Raw genomic sequence first — 16944 nt, 5'->3', positions numbered from 1 at the left:
AAAATTTTAAATTGTCATTAGGAAATATTACTGAAATGTCACTGTGAAGGTGATAAATTAAACATGATAAGCTTTCCACATTGACTTGTAAGTAACGTATCAATGCGCTATTCCTAGCTTAATCACTGATCATGAGACCTTCAGGGTGGAAATTTCAGAAGTTGCTGTTACTCAGACAGCTCTAGGGATCTGTAGTACGGGGCATTCATTTACCATGCAGCAGCCATCTGAAATCAATCCTATCTGGAAATTCTCTTTACGCCCAGAGTTATCTGAGACAAAAGAATTATTGGTATTTGCAGTATTATGCATTTATGCTTATGGAAATGTAACAAAAATAAAAAACTTGGAATGCTTAATGTTTATTCTCAGAATGCTTTTTACATACTGGCAAACAGGAGAATCAGTAGTTAGAATTATTCGGCCTGATAAAGTAACCTGGCTTTAAGATGAGAGCAGAATTCAGCCAGGACTGGCCACTACCAAAGCAACTTGTCATTTATTCTGTTAGTAAAGAGCTAAGACTCATAACTGTTCTAGTTAACTCATAGAAATACCTGTAAAGGTTGTAGCTGCTGAATTCCTGTTGAATTTAGTTGGTCATTCTGTCTAAATGAAGATTGGAATATATACTAGACTTGCAGAGCTTAAAAACAAGACACCCACACGCGCTGTTAGCAGACACCAACTCCATAAACATTAGCAGAACCCAAACTTCAGATCAAGTCTGTCTCTGACAGTTCTAATGATAATAAAAGAAAAAAAAGCAGTATTTTGGCTTCTGAAAATATCAATTACAACAATTAAATGTATTACAAATGCTACTTAGTCTTAAAGGGATATTTTAAAAGCAGTGGTGATGTTTCTTACTTGGACTGAGAACACATAAGGATTGTAAAAAAATCTTAACTAATCAGTGTAGCTGTAAATAAATGACAAGTTTTTCAGACACACATTCCACATGTGTCTCTTTGTGCCACATGTGTCTTTAAAGTTTGTTGCACCTATTCTCAAAATGTCATTTTGGTGTTAGAGAGACAACACATACGTTTTGGCAAAATTATTCAAGTGGAAGACATCAGTCAGGATGTCATGCTCTTGTAGACTCCCTTGGAAACCACAGGTTGAGCTTAGTTTCCTCCTGCTTCCTTTTTTTCCCTCGTTTTGACTTTTTTGTTTTGTTTTGGTTTTTTTGGCATACACAGCAAGCAGTTTGTTTACAGCAGTAGCAATTTATCCATGTACCTTGATCACTAGAAATGGTTGTATGGCTGTCACTTTCCATCTACATATCTGCCTATGACATCAGGGCATTCCAGACTATGCAGTGTTTTTTGCTGTCATTAAGAGAATAAAATAGTTGACTGCTGACTTGTTTTCTGTAATTGGTAATTAGAAAATCATCATTTATAATTACTCTTGACAGTTATTGATTGTGTGGTATTGTAGAAATAAGTTGTCCTTGGAGATCATCAACAGAATAAATCCACATAATTAATTGTATTTAGACTTTGAAGCCCTAGCTCAATACTTCTAATTATGGTTGCATTTAGCTCAATGAAGTTCCCTGTTTTCATAAGGATTTGGCATTATGTTATTCTGCAAGTGTGAAATTAGTACTTGAGGTAACACAGGTTTTATCATACAGTAGTCAGTAGCACTATGGTGATGACCACCAGGTCTGATGTTGATTATATAGGAACTTGTAGAAGAGCTAATACTGCAATTTTATTATTGACCAAAATTTCCAGTTATGTCTTCCTGAGGATTTTTGCTTGGGTAAAGGTTACAATATTAGAACTTCACTTTATAGGAAAACTTCTAGGAATCTTAAGCATTTTCACAAAGGATCACAGACTGGGAATTTATTGTGGGGTTTAAGAATGTCTATTTAATATTTTTTGTTTGGTTTTGTTTGCATTATCCATGCAGGTTTACCTATGAAATTGCCCCTGTTTTTGTCCTCATGGAACAGATAACACTTCGAAAGATGAGAGAGATTATTGGATGGTCAAATAAAGATGGTGATGGAATATTCTCACCTGGTAAGTTTTTCCTATCTGTTTTGGTGGTTTGACTAAAACTTCAAAAGCTAAAACAAACATAAGCTGTGTTTGAATGCCCACAATATCTGCAACACAAAATAATGCATCAGGTATTTAGAAGTAGGAATTTTTCACCTGAAGAACACATTTTGTTCAAGCATCCCACAAAAAAAGTTGGGGAAGAAAACTCTCTTTGAGTATGGCTACGGATCATGGCTGACCAACAATTTGAGACTTGGCTGAAAGGTCTAGTACATTGCTAGGCACACTTTTTTTTATGCTTCATTTATGGAGGTTCTGAGCAACCACAACTCCTGTTGACCAACAGTTCTTGGGAATCATATACTGACTTCTTTCATTGTCATTGAGGATTTGGGTTCACAGTCAGAAAAAGACTGTGACTGCTTGTTGCCTTCTGGGACATATTCTCTGGGACATAATCTGACTGGATTCACAAGTACGATTCTGAAGACCAAGACAGAGTGTGTTCCCATGAAGGTTGTACAAAGGCAGTCCGCAGTGGCAGAAAACGTTGGTAAACCACACGTAATTCCTAAACATGCATGTGGACAACATGGGCATCCAGCAGAACTCCAGTTTTCTGGGTTTGGGGTGGAGGAGGCACTGTACTGTTTCAGAGGATGAAGGACAACTCCATCCCCTTTTGAAACAGCCTGCATAAAATCCGGGAATGCACACTTGCCTGGTCTCCAGTCCCATCTGCTAAAAGAAATCATAGATACGCATGTTTCTCAATGTTTTGTTTCATGGAGAAATATTAGTTATCCTAGACTTTGTAGATGAGATTTGAATAACTAAATCCTGAGTTAACTGCCTTGCGCTCTTTTTGGCAGTAAACCAAGAGAAATAGGTGCTTTCCCTCAATTCACAGTCTTGAAGAGTAAGTGTCAAAATAGATCAGCTGAATCATAGCCTGCAAAGTGCCTCTTCCCCTAACTGACTATAAGGAAGCTTAGAATAAGTATTTCATCTGCCTTTTAGGCATCTACTACTACATCTACAATGAGGTGGGAAAAATCCATCCAGCACACGGCATTTCTTCAGCTTCAGAGAGTTTGATAAGTTCCTGTTATTCTTGCTGACAAAAAGTTCTAATGCAAAAGCAGCACAATGAATGCTTGAAAGCTGAACTTTTTCAGGAATGTGTTACAAAGGGTTAGCAATTGAAAGAAGTGATGGATAGGAAATTCTATCTATTGGTATGACGTTCTAGGGAGTCTGTCCCTATGTTGTTTAGACAGATGACCGTGCATTCCAGAGATTTATTTTCTTTTCATAGTTCACTGCCACTTTCTGTGCATAATGCAAATGAGGCTTGTATGTCTTTGGCCTAATATGCATTTTTTCTCATTATCCTTATTTTATTATTCATTCATTTATTTATTCACAGGAGGAGCTATCTCCAACATGTATAGCATAATGGCTGCACGTTACAAGTATTTCCCTGAAGTCAAAACCAAAGGCATGGCTGCAGTCCCTAAACTGGTTCTTTTTACCTCGGAACATGTGAGCTTAATATGCTGCTAATTCTTTATTTATTGATGTATATTGTGAAGATGTTTCATCATTAAACAACCACTCCATTAAATGTACCTATGTTTTTCTGTAGAGTCACTACTCAATAAAGAAAGCTGGAGCTGCACTTGGATTTGGAACAGACAATGTGATTTTGATAAAATGCAATGAAAGGTAAGATGGATGCTAAGTTTTTGATATATTAAATGTGTTCATCTGTTAAATTTGTTGTATTGTGCTTAAGGGCTGGTGCAGTACAGTGTGTCAAGTTGCTAATGGCCTGTTGAGGGAAAATCTATTGAATAGTTTCAATTGTAGCTAGTATTTCTGTATACACACTTTAATTTTCTTTGTCTTTCTGTTTCTACAATAATTACAGAGGCAAAATAATACCAGCTGATTTGGAGGCAAAAATTTTGGAAGCAAAACAAAAGGTTTGTGTTTATAAAAATCAGTGCTTAGTAAAATTACCTCTTCCCTTTAAGGCTGAGGGTTAACGTTAACGGAAAACATTATAACATTATAAATACTATAATAATATCTTCAGCTGCATAATTATACATTTGTTTATTGTTTAGCGGATTATTTATATATCTTGCTAAATTTTCCATTTACTGTTTAAAACCAAATATTTTTAACTCTTGAACCATATCTGTATTTTATGAATTTTAAAAATAATTCTGGAATATATGGAACACAGTACAAGAACATGAGACTAAAACTACTTTTATCTGAACTATAAAGCTGAGCCAAACCTATCAAAATTCTGTTAAAGTTTAATCTTAAAAATTCCCATAGATTTTAAGGCTGCAGGGATAGTATATATACCCAGTAAATTGTTTTTTTTCAGGCATTCATCGATACATCTTGAATCAATGCAATGATAAACCCATGAATTTTGTATAAAACTGCCTAAGTTAGAACACTTAAAATTATTATATTTTTCAACTTCATTACATTTGGGCACTTTATGAAACTTCAATTCACATTTGTTTCATCTAATTCAAAATTGTCTCATTTCGATCCAACAGTCCCACGTTTATTGCTTTTGTTTTGGATTACTTTGTTCTGCTTTGTTTTGCTTATTAGTAGATAAAGACTAAAGGAACAACTTTAAGCCTTCAAATCACAACTTACAAATCATGTTTAATTAGTTTTCCTTTAGGCTGTTGTAAAAGTCTCCACTTTACCTGGTCTTTTACCAGAACATTTGAATCTCCTCACTGAAAGAGATTAGGCAGAATAATATTCTTTACAGTATGACTAGTGAATTTTGTGAAGTTACAGTACAATAAAACCACGGTTTGTTCCTACCATGTATACAGTTTATTAGTCTCTACTGCTGCTTATATATACCTTTCATATGGAAGGAAAAAAATTTTTAGGCTGGAAAATGGCATAGCAACATCTTAAAAATTATTTTCATATTTTTTTTTCTGAAAGAGGTTAGATATTGTATTTAATATTTTTATTTTTGTTGTAGGGATATGTTCCTCTTTTTGTAAATGCAACTGCAGGCACAACAGTATATGGAGCCTTTGATCCAATACAGGAGATTGCAGATATATGCGAAAAATACAACCTCTGGCTCCATGTAGATGTAAGTAACTAAAGGAAGTGCTATTACTCAGGCAAAAGAGCGTTCTTGTTTACATGTGTTTTGTCTTGGATTAAAATATTTATTACTAGATCCCGGGTAAATTAAAATATGTTAGGCTTTCCCAAAACAACAAGTCTTCCTCTTCTTTCTGTCTCTTTCAGGCTGCCTGGGGCGGTGGACTCCTCATGTCCCGAAAGCATCGTCATAAATTGAATGGAATAGAAAGGTACTACGCAGTTCTTATTTGTAATATTGTTATTCAAGTGCTTTCATAAGGTACATGACACTTCTCAAACTCATGAAAAGACAAATTTTCTGCGTTAAGGAGTTTAAACACTAAATTAAACAAAAGCAAGCTAGACAGGAAAGGTTTACCCTAGGAAGACTAAAACAATACTACAGAAGAACACAGTGGCATACAGCTGAGTGAAAGGTAAGTTTTCAGCAGATTTGAAGGTGGACAAGGATATTGCTTGGCAAAAAGGAAGGGAGATTGTTCTATGCATAGCTTTGAAGGGATCATAAGTCTGGGAATGGGTAAAGGAGGATTTGAGGAAAAAATGAACTGTGTGAGCTAGACAATCTCTGAAACGTAGGATTGAGAATAGCAGAGTGAAATGAATCCAGCGAAGGCGTTCGAGCATGAATGTCTGTGATGGGAAGCCGTGACATGGTGGAAATTTGTAGAAATTCTCTCCTGAAATGTATTCACATATATTTCCAGAAAATAATGAGCATATGTTCTGCCTGAAAATGAGTATTCACGTAAATGAAATTTTATATATATACATGCTTGCTTTTGTATTACTTACATACTTTCGTGTCTCTCTCTGTGTGTATCTTTGTATACAACAAAGAGAGGAACACATGGTAGATATTGAATTAACAGCATTTTGTAGGGCAAATTTGAGTATCTGTAACACTGGAAGGAGAAAGTCCTGGGGGTGTTGGTTGACAGCAACTGAACAAGCCAGCAGTGTGCCCAGGTGGCCAAGAAGGCCAATGGCATCTTGGCTTGTAACAGAAACAGCGTGACCAGCAGGTCCAGGGAGGTTATTCTCCCCCTGTACTCGGCACTGGTGAGACCGCTCCTCGAGTACTGTGTTCAGTTCTGGGCCCCTCACCACAAGAAGGTTGTGGAGGCTCTGGAGTGAGTCCAGAGAAAAGCAACGAAGCTGGTGAAGGGGCTGGAGAACAGGCCTTATGAGGAACGGCTGAGAGAGCTGGGGTTGTTTAGCCTGGAGAAGAGGAGGCTGAGGGGAGACCTCATTGTTCTCTATAACTACCTGAAAGGAGGTTGTAGAGAGGAGGGAGCTGGCCTCTTCTCCCAAGTGACAGGGGACAGGACAAGAGGGAATGGCCTCAAGCTCCACCAGGGGAGGTTTAGGCTGGACATTAGGAAAAAATTTTTCACGGAAAGGGTCATTGGGCACTGGAACAGGCTGCCCAGGGAGGGGTTTGAGTCACCTTCCCTGGAGGTGTTTAAGGCACGGGTGGACGAGGTGCTAAGGGGCATGGTTTAGTGTTTGATAGGAATGGTTGGACTAAATGATCCGGTGGGTCTCTTCCAACCTGGTCATTCTATGATTCTATGACTATTGTAACAAAGAGCTGGTATGGTTCTACAGTGCCAGACAGAGGGAACTTACAGGGAGGCCAGAAATAGTCACAGATACTCAGCATGCCTCAGGGTAAAGGGGCTTATGAGTTCATGCCATGGAGAGATTATACGAAGCAAGCAGAAAGCTCTTGTAGAGGCTAGAGTGCAGTCAGCAGAAAAGAGTACGTGCCTACACCCAGGCACATAACCCACATTACCAAGATACCCACTGAAATGAAAAGACAGCCTTTACTGAACAATCAACTGAATCAAATTTAAAAAGGTGAAGCATTTATGTTGGAAGTGATAGCCGAGTGAGAGCACGACCATGCCCCCACCCCTTCCAATTCAGACTCGGGCGTCCCATGTGTAGTCTTTGGCACAGACCTTCCCATATCCAACAAAGACAAGGCTGTAGTCTGTAGAAGATGCTGGCTTTATAACCCCGTGGGTGCGTTTTTTCTAGATTTCCTCTGAAAACGCTCTGTTGTAAAAGGCTGCCTGTCTGAATAAAAATCAGAAAAACAATGAAGAACCAGAAACACGTGATCTTTCCCATCACTGCAGATATCAGCCTCCAGGGAAGCAAAACAGATTTGAAACAAGCTCCACCCATGTACTCTCAAATTAGCACAAAACTGCTTACTTGAGCCAACTGCACTGGAAGTGGGCACTGTGTACATGTGTAAAATGAGAACAGTGGGCAGTGATTTTTCTTAGGGAAAATAAAGCTTCCTAGGGGTGGGCATCTCACACAGTACGTGAAGAATAAGTACAAGATAAAGAGGAATGTACAGAAAGACTGGTGGGAAAACCATGCGTCCCCTTCTACCACAGTGTGTGGTGTGGGAGAATCTGAGGCAGCAGAATTGTACCAACCTCTGCCCAGTCCAATCTGCAAGTCAGTCACATGATGATAATATGTCTAATAGGAGGTCAGCATTGTAAAATAATTTCCTTAAGCTACACAGGTTTGATGGCAGCAGCCTGGCTCTCCTCTTTTGACCTGAGGTCAACCAAGAGATGCTAATTAAGGCTGTAAACTTAAGCAAATAGAGAAAGCAGCAGGACACGAAGCGTGACACTATTTCTTTTCTCATCAGCTATATGTTTTTTCAAACCTGAGAGGGAGCCCATGTGTCCTGTGCAACTGCGTGTCACGGGCCCCAGCTGGGGTCTGTTGCTGACACTCGGGTCACACTTGGACTGCCTGGTGACGCGTGAGTGTGAGCGCTGGCACTGGCTGGCTGGCTGTGACACCTCCGTGTCAAAATAAACCTAGTGCTCCTTCTGAAAGTGCTTGAAATTGTCATCGTTATGTGCTAAACTTAGTGCTCTCAAAAGGAAATTAGCTGTGACATAAATTCCTGTTTCTTTACTACTCCATCTGAAATATTGGTGACTTTTTTTTAAAAGATAATTGCCTCCCAAGTCTGAGCTATTTACCTGCTGCTTTGCACTGCTTAAGCAGGGTATTTTAGAGGGCTGGTGAGTTCCACAGGTACAGCACAGGCTGTGCTGGTTTTTTGTCTGGGGCTGCTACGGTCCAACCTAGCGCAGACAGAGGCTGGAATTTATCTGGAATCATTATGAAATTAGTGGTCCTCAGGCTGGGGTGAAGGAGTCATTATGCTGCTCAAAACAGAGGAACTGTGGTTGTATCTTTGTCCTCTGAGAGTAGGATGTGGAAGAAGAGGAAATATCTTTGAACTTTTTCAGTCGCATTCTCAGAACACCTGCATGGTCTGTGAAATATGAATATACATTTTCCTCCTCTGGAACACACAGTAAAGCAAGAGGATATTTGGTAATTAATTACTAAGAGTGAAAAGGACAATAGATGTGAAACATTGGCACATTTATTACTGTCTGGGATAATATGTTAAAAATACAGAATATCTCATCTGTTTGGCTAGTAAATTAGGTGATCTTGTACATTCACCTGTTCTTCGCATAAAAAATTTTAAGCTTTACATACAGAATCGTAGGATTGTGATATAAAGTTTTATGGCCTTTTAATCATCCATGGGCTTGACAAGCTAGTACAGAAAAGGTCTCTTGTAGCTTTAACTGGAAAAGCAGATAAGCCTGAGGAGTGTCTTTTCCTTTGCTTTCTGCTTTTCCAGTGGCTGTTCATTAAAGAACTGTATTCTCCCAGAATTCATATTATTTCCTTAATTCTCTGACACCCCCTTCCCCAAGTCAGTACCGTGAATTGATATGACATGTCACGCTGATTTTGTTAGTTTTATTAGTGCTATTTCTAGAAGTGGAGTCTTTGGGGGATGAAGTTACTATATCAGCTAATCAATGTAGTCTGATACTAACTAGCTGGTATTAGTAATAATACAAACTAATCAGAAGTCTGACACTGCAGTGTCAACACATGAAAAATCCTGGGGAAAAAGACATAGTGAAATCATCATACTCAAAACGCCATGTTTCCAGCTGAAAGTAGAAAACAAAGGTGTCTGCTTCAGGTTAAGTTTCTGTCTTCCAGACATATCTGAATGTGTAATTTTTTTGCAGAGCCAACTCAGTCACTTGGAATCCACACAAGATGATGGGAGTGTTGTTACAATGTTCTGCCATTCTTGTCCGGGAGAAGGTCTGCCTTGTATTTAATAACTAAGCAGTTTAAAAAGATGTAAATATCACACCCTACTTTTTAAGAGGGTAGTGCAAAATCCATTTAATTTCAAAACTTCTTTTGGAAGGAATAGTTGCTAATAATTGCCGGATTTTGGCAATTTTTTTATTCTCTATATGGTAACTTTGATAGGTGTTTTTGTATTTATCATATACACCAGTGTCTTTGAGCTTCTTCAAAGAACCACTAATAAACTCTAAGGAAGATGCAAACCATTTTGGAAATGTCACACACACAAGACTTCTGTGTAACAGACAGGAATTTGCTCCTCTGTGTTTCTTTTAGAGATGTTTATCAGCAATTTGTTAGTTTCTATTGATCTGTGGACCACGTATATTTGTAAGCAAAAAACGTCTGGTTTAGGTAATCAGAACTTATATTTGTGACTAATGTTAAGTGTTATAAAGCTGGATAATAGATAAAGTTGAAACCTTCAATTACTTTTTTGTTTCTTCCTTTGCTGTAGCCACCTGCCGCATTGAAAGACCACAGCTTTATTCTAGTGTGTAATACATCAAAAATTTAAGTCTTAAAAACATAGCCTTATAAAGTGAAGTGGACAAAGTTAGCATAAAAAACTAAGAATATGAATTAATCTGAGAATGTTTTTTCAGGTGTGGGTGTGTAAAACTGTATGAGTACTCAGGGACTTCTAAGAGAGCCATCTTAGGATATGAAATTATTTTTGTGGCTCAGGTTTACAAAACAAGGTCATTATTTTATAATTTGATGAATTAAAGAACAATTCTTCTATATATATTTGAAATACATTACTGATGCATACAGTTTCAGATGCACATATGCCGTATAAGTCATTGAAGTATGTGCTTTTCATCACAGGGTATACTTCAAGGCTGCAATCAAATGTGTGCAGGCTACCTGTTCCAGCAAGACAAACAGTATGATGTATCCTATGACACTGGAGACAAAGCAATCCAGTGTGGTCGGCACGTGGACATTTTTAAATTCTGGTTGATGTGGAAGGCAAAGGTAAATTATAAAACTTCCTCAGAAATCAAAGATGCATTTATTTAATTTATAGGTCTCGTGTAATAGAACACTCTTTTTTTGACATTAATGTTTGTGTAATTGCCATTTCTAAACACACAGTTATCTGAGTATTAAGTCAGAAATGATCCATCTGAATTGTAGAACAATTTTAGCCACCAGTAAATACAGCTGGAAATCAGAAGAAAGGTAGAGTCACTAGATGAGCCCTGCAGTAAAACCAGTGGGGGTAGAATGCAGAAATAGTCTTTTGTTGTGACTCTATACACTTCCATATGTATTTCATGGCAGATTACTTGTAGTAGCTGCAAAGTGGACATTGTGTCCTCTGAACATCATGTTTCAATGCATAGATTTTATAAGCAACTTCAGAAACAAAGCCTTTTTCTTAAGAAGCTTTGCTCAACTGATGATTTAACAGTTGATCCCCTGGTGCTATTATGGTTTGCCTGGATGGCTGAATTTAAGCATGGGCTTACATACAAGCTCACGTGTTCAAAAGATGAGGGTCCATTTAGTCAAGAAAACACATTTTTTTTTTTTATTTCTTTATCAAGTCATCTTATTGTTGTTCTTCTGCTGACCAAATGGGAATTCCGTCGGGTAACCTGTCCCCTAGCTAATATACATTATTCTTTATAAAACTGTGATGAAATCTAATGGTGAAATGTACACTCATCAAACAGTTTTCACTTTAGGAGAGCATTAGACAGCAATAGTAAATGATCTGTGATGATTAAAGATGTTTTCATGCAGATTTCCTCAATATTGAAGGCCAAGGGAAGAAAGTAACATTAGATATAAAATTACTTTTACACAGATTGTAGAGTCGTCATTGCTTATTTTAAAAAGTTCTTTAGAAAAGGAAAAAAAAACAACACTTCAACACAAAATACTTGTAACAATTATTTTTGCAATAGGATGTATTTGATTACCAGGCTAAGTACAGTTCGGTTCAGACTCGGTTATTGCTCCAAAATAAGTCATTTTGGTACCATAATCTAGTATGTTGAAAGTGCTTATGACACATTAGAATCAGATTATGACTAGTAACTTTGAAGTGTGTTGTTTATGGTTCTAATTACCAAGCACTGACTACAGACATTAAAGAATGGACTGAATGTTTCTCTAAATTTCAGCCAAACTGCCATGCTGGTTCCACCTCTGCTGTTACATTCACCTGCTAAGCTGATCCATTAAAGAACACTTCACAATAAAGAAAAACAATACAGTGGAAACAAGAACGGACATGGATAATTTTTAAAATTCAGAAATTGGTTATTTGTGGATGTGATTTTTTTAAAAATAGTATAGACTACATTGCTAGGTTGATTTGTATATCTGGAATTTAAATTTCTACAGAAATTGGTTACTTTGGATTTCTCTTGGGTCTTGAGACAGACTAAGATTTCTTGGACCTGAGTTCTCTGAGATATTGCACAGAATCTTTTTCTAGCATATTGCACGATTATATTTAAAAAAATATTAAGAAAATAAAATATTAGCAGCTATGTAGATTTTTCCTTCAGCATTAGCCACCACAAATGATCGTAATCTCATCCTCATAGTGGAAATATACAGCCTAAATCCAGAAGCATTCTTGTGACTTTACCTTCAGCCGGTTTATTCAGTACAAAGAACCTACTCCAAACATGCAGCAGTTTAAGACTATACTTGTCTGTCTGTCTTCTTCATTCATGTACAAAAGTGTTCTTTAAAAAAAAACTAACCCCACAACATTTTTTTCTGATTTTATTTATTGACAACATACATCTCCTTTTCCTGAGATTAAGATCTTTCAAAACAAATCAGATAGGACAGAAGATAAGTGGGTGGACAGCTGACTTTTAGGAAACATATATCAAGCTTTTGTTTGCTGACTTTTTTAAATGGAAGTTTCTAGCAAACTGTCAAGATGAAATAAATTACTTCCAAACTCTTACCCTTTCAACCGAGTTTCCATTCTATGTTCCTAGTCTTTCAGCAAGAGCTGAGAAGTCAAGAATTAATATTCATAATATTTTTTGAATTTGAAAAAAAAAAACCCCTAAAAATAATCCATCAAAAGCCCTTGTTGCTATCACAATAAATTATCTTAAAACGAGACCGAAGCCAAAAAATTATTACGGTTAACCCACATTTAGCCACCTCTGTAGTGCTGATTCACTTTAATTTTAAGTTACAAGAAATAATACTACTAAATGTTGTCCGATGGAAAACATTTAAGAGTGAAGCCTATCTGAAAAGATGAATGTATTCAGAAAGGAAAAATTACATATAATTAATACTTATTTTCTTTTTAAACAGGGTACAGTAGGATTTGAAAATCAGATCAACAAATGCCTGGAGCTGGCAGAATATCTCTACACTAAAATAAAAAATAGAGAAGAATTTGAGATGGTTTTTGAAGGAGAGGTAAGTTTTCTTTCATTTAACCTGCATGTAGGAGACAAATCTGTATGGAATTTCCAAAACAGTCTATACGCTTCTTATAATTCTTCGAGTCAGCTATGCAAAAGTGCTCTTATTTTCTGGGACCTATGTGACTATTGGCATCTAGGCAATTTTTTTTTTGGCCAAATGCATGTGTTCTTTTACAACAAATGTCAGATTTATCTCCTCCTCTTCTGCACAGGACTTCTCAGTTCAGGGCGTGAAGACTACTTTAATACAATCTACTCATGCTTAAATCCCACAGTATCACATATATAGCTGAGGAAATGTTATTTTTGATGTATGTTCTGTTGCTAGTGCCATTGCATAAGCTCTTGGTTGGTAGTGTAACAAATATACTTTGTATTTACTAAGAAAAAGAAAATTGTATTGCCCTTGCTGTGATGCTGGAAAACAGTTCCTCCTAAAACTGCATGAAGGTGAAAAGCACTTTCACTTCACTAGCACCCTAAAACATAGTAAATGGAACAATGTATAAGGAATCTAAGACAGCAGAAGCAACCAGCAGAACTGTAATCCATTTATCTTAACATGCAGAACTAGGAAATTTAATACTATGTTTTGTCTTCCATACCTGTGCTAAAATATGCTACTGTCTAGTCTTTGGTTTGTGATTGATCTGTATCGTTTCGTTTATTGATGTATGTGTTTGGTTCTTTTTGCAGCCAGAGCATACAAATGTATGTTTTTGGTTTATTCCACCAAGTCTCAGGGGCATGCCGGACTGTGATGAGCGAAGAGAAAAGTTACACAGGGTATGTGCCTTATGTTAAATGTAAAAATATAGTCTACTCTTTCAACCCAAAGTATTCTGTTTATCAAAGGTAATATGTCTGTGTGTTGACACATTGCAAATTCTGAGACATCAGTTCTCCGTTTGCTTCTTATGACCTTGATATTTATTGAGCTTTGTCTCCTATTTGTACTGAGGCTGAAGTCACATTTCCCCTTTAGAACCAGATGCAGAACTTAGTCAGTTGTTCTTTGGTTTGTATACCTTCTATGGCCCCAAATGTGTTACGAATCTTTAAAAAGTAGCAAGGCACAAAGATGTCACAGTGTTGTTTGAAAAGGACAGCATAACAGCAAGAGAAATGGAAGGGTAATTATTTGAAAATGCTGGGACAGGTAAAGGATATGGAAATCTGTAAGTCCTCAGGTCTTTATTTTTATTTTAAATGTGCTTGGTTAGTCATGCATTAATGCAGTTCAGTGAAAATTAATACCCTTTGGAAGACTTTGGGATGAATTTATTTGAAGAAATAGTGCAGGGAAGTGAAGGCATTGTAGAGGCACCACCAGGGAAAGTATCATGTTACTTAGGACTTGAGGGAAGAGAAATATGTTAATTTTCTAGTAGCATTTTAGACAATCAGAAGAGGAAATACATTCAGGAGACCAAAGAATTATTTTATAGTTGTCAAATTTAATTGTGATTTTTTTTTTAATTGAGAAGAAAGGAGAATGGGCAAACCTGGGATTTTGTAGAACATTTTATGTCTGTGTTGCATTGGAGAAGGAGAACAGAAATTCCTTGATCAACCCAGTTAGACAAAGAAACTGCCAACAAAAGAGAGATGAGGAAGATAGATAAGACTGGGAAGGACAAAATCTTTGACTTGACATTGTTAAATGTCAGAGGACATTATAAAGCATCCTACAAAACAGTAAAAGAGCTGGACATCTGACTCTGGCAATCGGAGAGTAAAGCAGCAGAAAGGTCTGGATGGCAGAACTGGGCTCAGTCAATACCAAATACCAAGATTGTCAGAACATTATTCCTTGTCAATTAAACCGAGGAAGTGAGATTGCACTAAATGCACAGTGCCGCAAAGCTACTGCAAAGTTTCCATGGCTTATGCTAAGAGAAAATATTCTTTTATGACATAGATCTCATTGAAAAATTTCTGTTGTCCACCCCTCAAAAACAACTTTGAGAGCGTATAATATTCTAAACGTTCATTAGTCTTAAAAACATGGTTCTGGAGTAGGTTTTCATGAAAACACAGAAAACATTTCTTCATTACAAAAATCTGCAGCACAGAGAAATGACATGTACACATAATGTATAAAATTATTACATAGTGAATACTCTAGGATGCTATTAGTCTCCTAATAAAAAAGATGGATAAATGTCAATTTTTCTTTAAATATCCAATATACATATTTAGTTTTTCAAGGTTTTTCTCTTATAGATCTTTTTATAAAATCTAGCGCCCTTCTGAACTGTCCATTTATTTTTTTCCAAATTAAGAAATGCGACATACATAGAAAATATAATTTTTTAATTACTCTTCTCTCTCTCTTTTCTTCTTAATGATAAAGGTGGCACCGAAAATCAAAGCACTGATGATGGAGTCAGGTACTACCATGGTTGGATATCAGCCTCAGGGTGATAAAGTCAACTTCTTCCGAATGGTCATCTCAAACCCAGCAGCAACTAAATCTGACATTGACTTCCTCATTGAGGAAATAGAGAGATTAGGGCAGGAGCTGTAGTACAGTGGTTGGATAATTTATTTCTCTAATTCAGTTTTCCAGCACTGGCTATTTTTTCAAACCAGTTCTGCAGAACGTGTTTTAAGGAAATTCTCTTTCTGTAAGTTCCAGTCTCCTAAGACATCCTTAAGAAAAACAACTATAGGTTACTGAACTATGTGTTGGTAGATCATATTACTGAGGGAAAACGTATTATCTTGAAGTTGAAGTACTATCGACTCTTATGTTGGTCTTGTTCATTCTAATCAGCAGGAAATTAGTAAGTACTAAAATAGCAAGTTAAGAACTCTACACAGTATATATGTACAGTATAAATAAATATATATAATGATATATATATACATACATATATATATAAAGTGGTTATGAACCTAGATCTAAGCCACAGCATGTTTTCCACTTTAAGAGAATTAACTTTTCCTTCAACAACTAATGACGTGGATAATGTGCTACAGATTTTTCTGCCCAGTAAAAATAGGCATATAGAAACATTTCTAAAATGTAGATTCTTAGGAGCTAAAGAAAATGTATAACAGTATTAAATTTTATTGTTGGTGCTTCTCTCACATACAAAACAGCAACCTCTAACAGCACCTTCGAGTAAAATAGTTGTATTTCCTCTTTAGTGTCACATCAGGGGATAATAGTAGCAGAGTCATTGTAACAGGTACATTATTGCTGTATTTTTAGAAGTTAATTTGTGTAGATTGTGTATATTATTGTTAAATGACTTTGTGTAAAAGGATTTAAATGTAATAGTTTTACAGCAAAATAACTGTTGAATTGTAGGTATATGAAATATTTGCTTATTTATATGCAGAGATTTACCATGCTGAAGAATTGTCTTGTATTTTCTTCCATTTGTAATGTATCCTATTTATATATTATTGAAGTTCTAAATAATGTTTATGGTATTTTAGTGTCTTTGTGAGCCAAAGAAAAAATACGAAAATATTAGTTGACACTTCCATTTAAATCCTAGTGCCCTTAAAATAATAACTTACAGAATATAAGAAATTCTGACATTGTGTATAGACTGTCAAATGATGAGATCCCTTTAATCTATAAGAATTTTCCATTTTATTTATTGTAATGTCAGACTGTCTGTTCAGTGTTTTGAATGCTTTTATAGTGAATGTTGGTTACTAACCAAGGCCCCTGTTATTGAGTTGTATTTCAGGACTAAACTCTATGACCATTTTAAGTAAATTCCGTGGGAAGATTCCTGAAGGTCTATAGCATTTCTGTGGGAGTTTTAACCAGCATCATTCTTCTAGTGAAATGGAATTTGCTACGTATTTGGAGCTTATAAGATAAATAAAACCAAAAATCATCTCAGAATCTTTAAATACAGATGGCTTGTCACAACAACTTCAGCTGGCTAAACTTCAAAGTATAGACACCAGAGTCATCTGCAGCTTGTTCGGTTTTAATCATTTGATAATCAATAAAAGCGAGTGGAAAACTCCATAATGCTAGCAGAGTAGTGGAACAAAATGAAGATTCAATAATCCTCTGTCTACTAAGTTACTGTCACAGTGATAAATGGAAT

At 36.4% G+C, this 16944-nt stretch overlaps 1 protein-coding gene across 2 annotated transcripts in view; it reads left to right on the top strand.

Moving 5' to 3' along the window:
• GAD1 (glutamate decarboxylase 1) overlaps positions 1-16577 on the top strand; it is a 28897-nt gene extending 12320 nt beyond the window's left edge. For both annotated transcript variants that reach the window (XM_069861128.1, XM_069861127.1), the window contains 11 exons: positions 1933-2045; positions 3457-3572; positions 3676-3755; positions 3961-4015; positions 5065-5181; positions 5343-5407; positions 9311-9389; positions 10272-10421; positions 12747-12854; positions 13559-13648; positions 15219-16577. In XM_069861128.1, the coding sequence (XP_069717229.1) occupies positions 1933-2045; positions 3457-3572; positions 3676-3755; positions 3961-4015; positions 5065-5181; positions 5343-5407; positions 9311-9389; positions 10272-10421; positions 12747-12854; positions 13559-13648; positions 15219-15392 (1147 nt within the window). In that variant the 3' untranslated portion in view covers positions 15393-16577. The remainder of the gene's footprint in view (positions 1-1932; positions 2046-3456; positions 3573-3675; positions 3756-3960; positions 4016-5064; positions 5182-5342; positions 5408-9310; positions 9390-10271; positions 10422-12746; positions 12855-13558; positions 13649-15218) is intronic.
• The last annotated feature ends 367 nt before the right edge of the window (positions 16578-16944 follow it).

Source organism: Phaenicophaeus curvirostris, chromosome 7, assembly GCF_032191515.1.
Source record: "Phaenicophaeus curvirostris isolate KB17595 chromosome 7, BPBGC_Pcur_1.0, whole genome shotgun sequence".
NCBI lineage: Eukaryota > Metazoa > Chordata > Aves > Cuculiformes > Cuculidae > Phaenicophaeus > Phaenicophaeus curvirostris.
The sequence above is the reverse complement of the archived record's forward strand: the minus strand, read 5'-3'. Positions and strand labels throughout refer to the sequence as shown.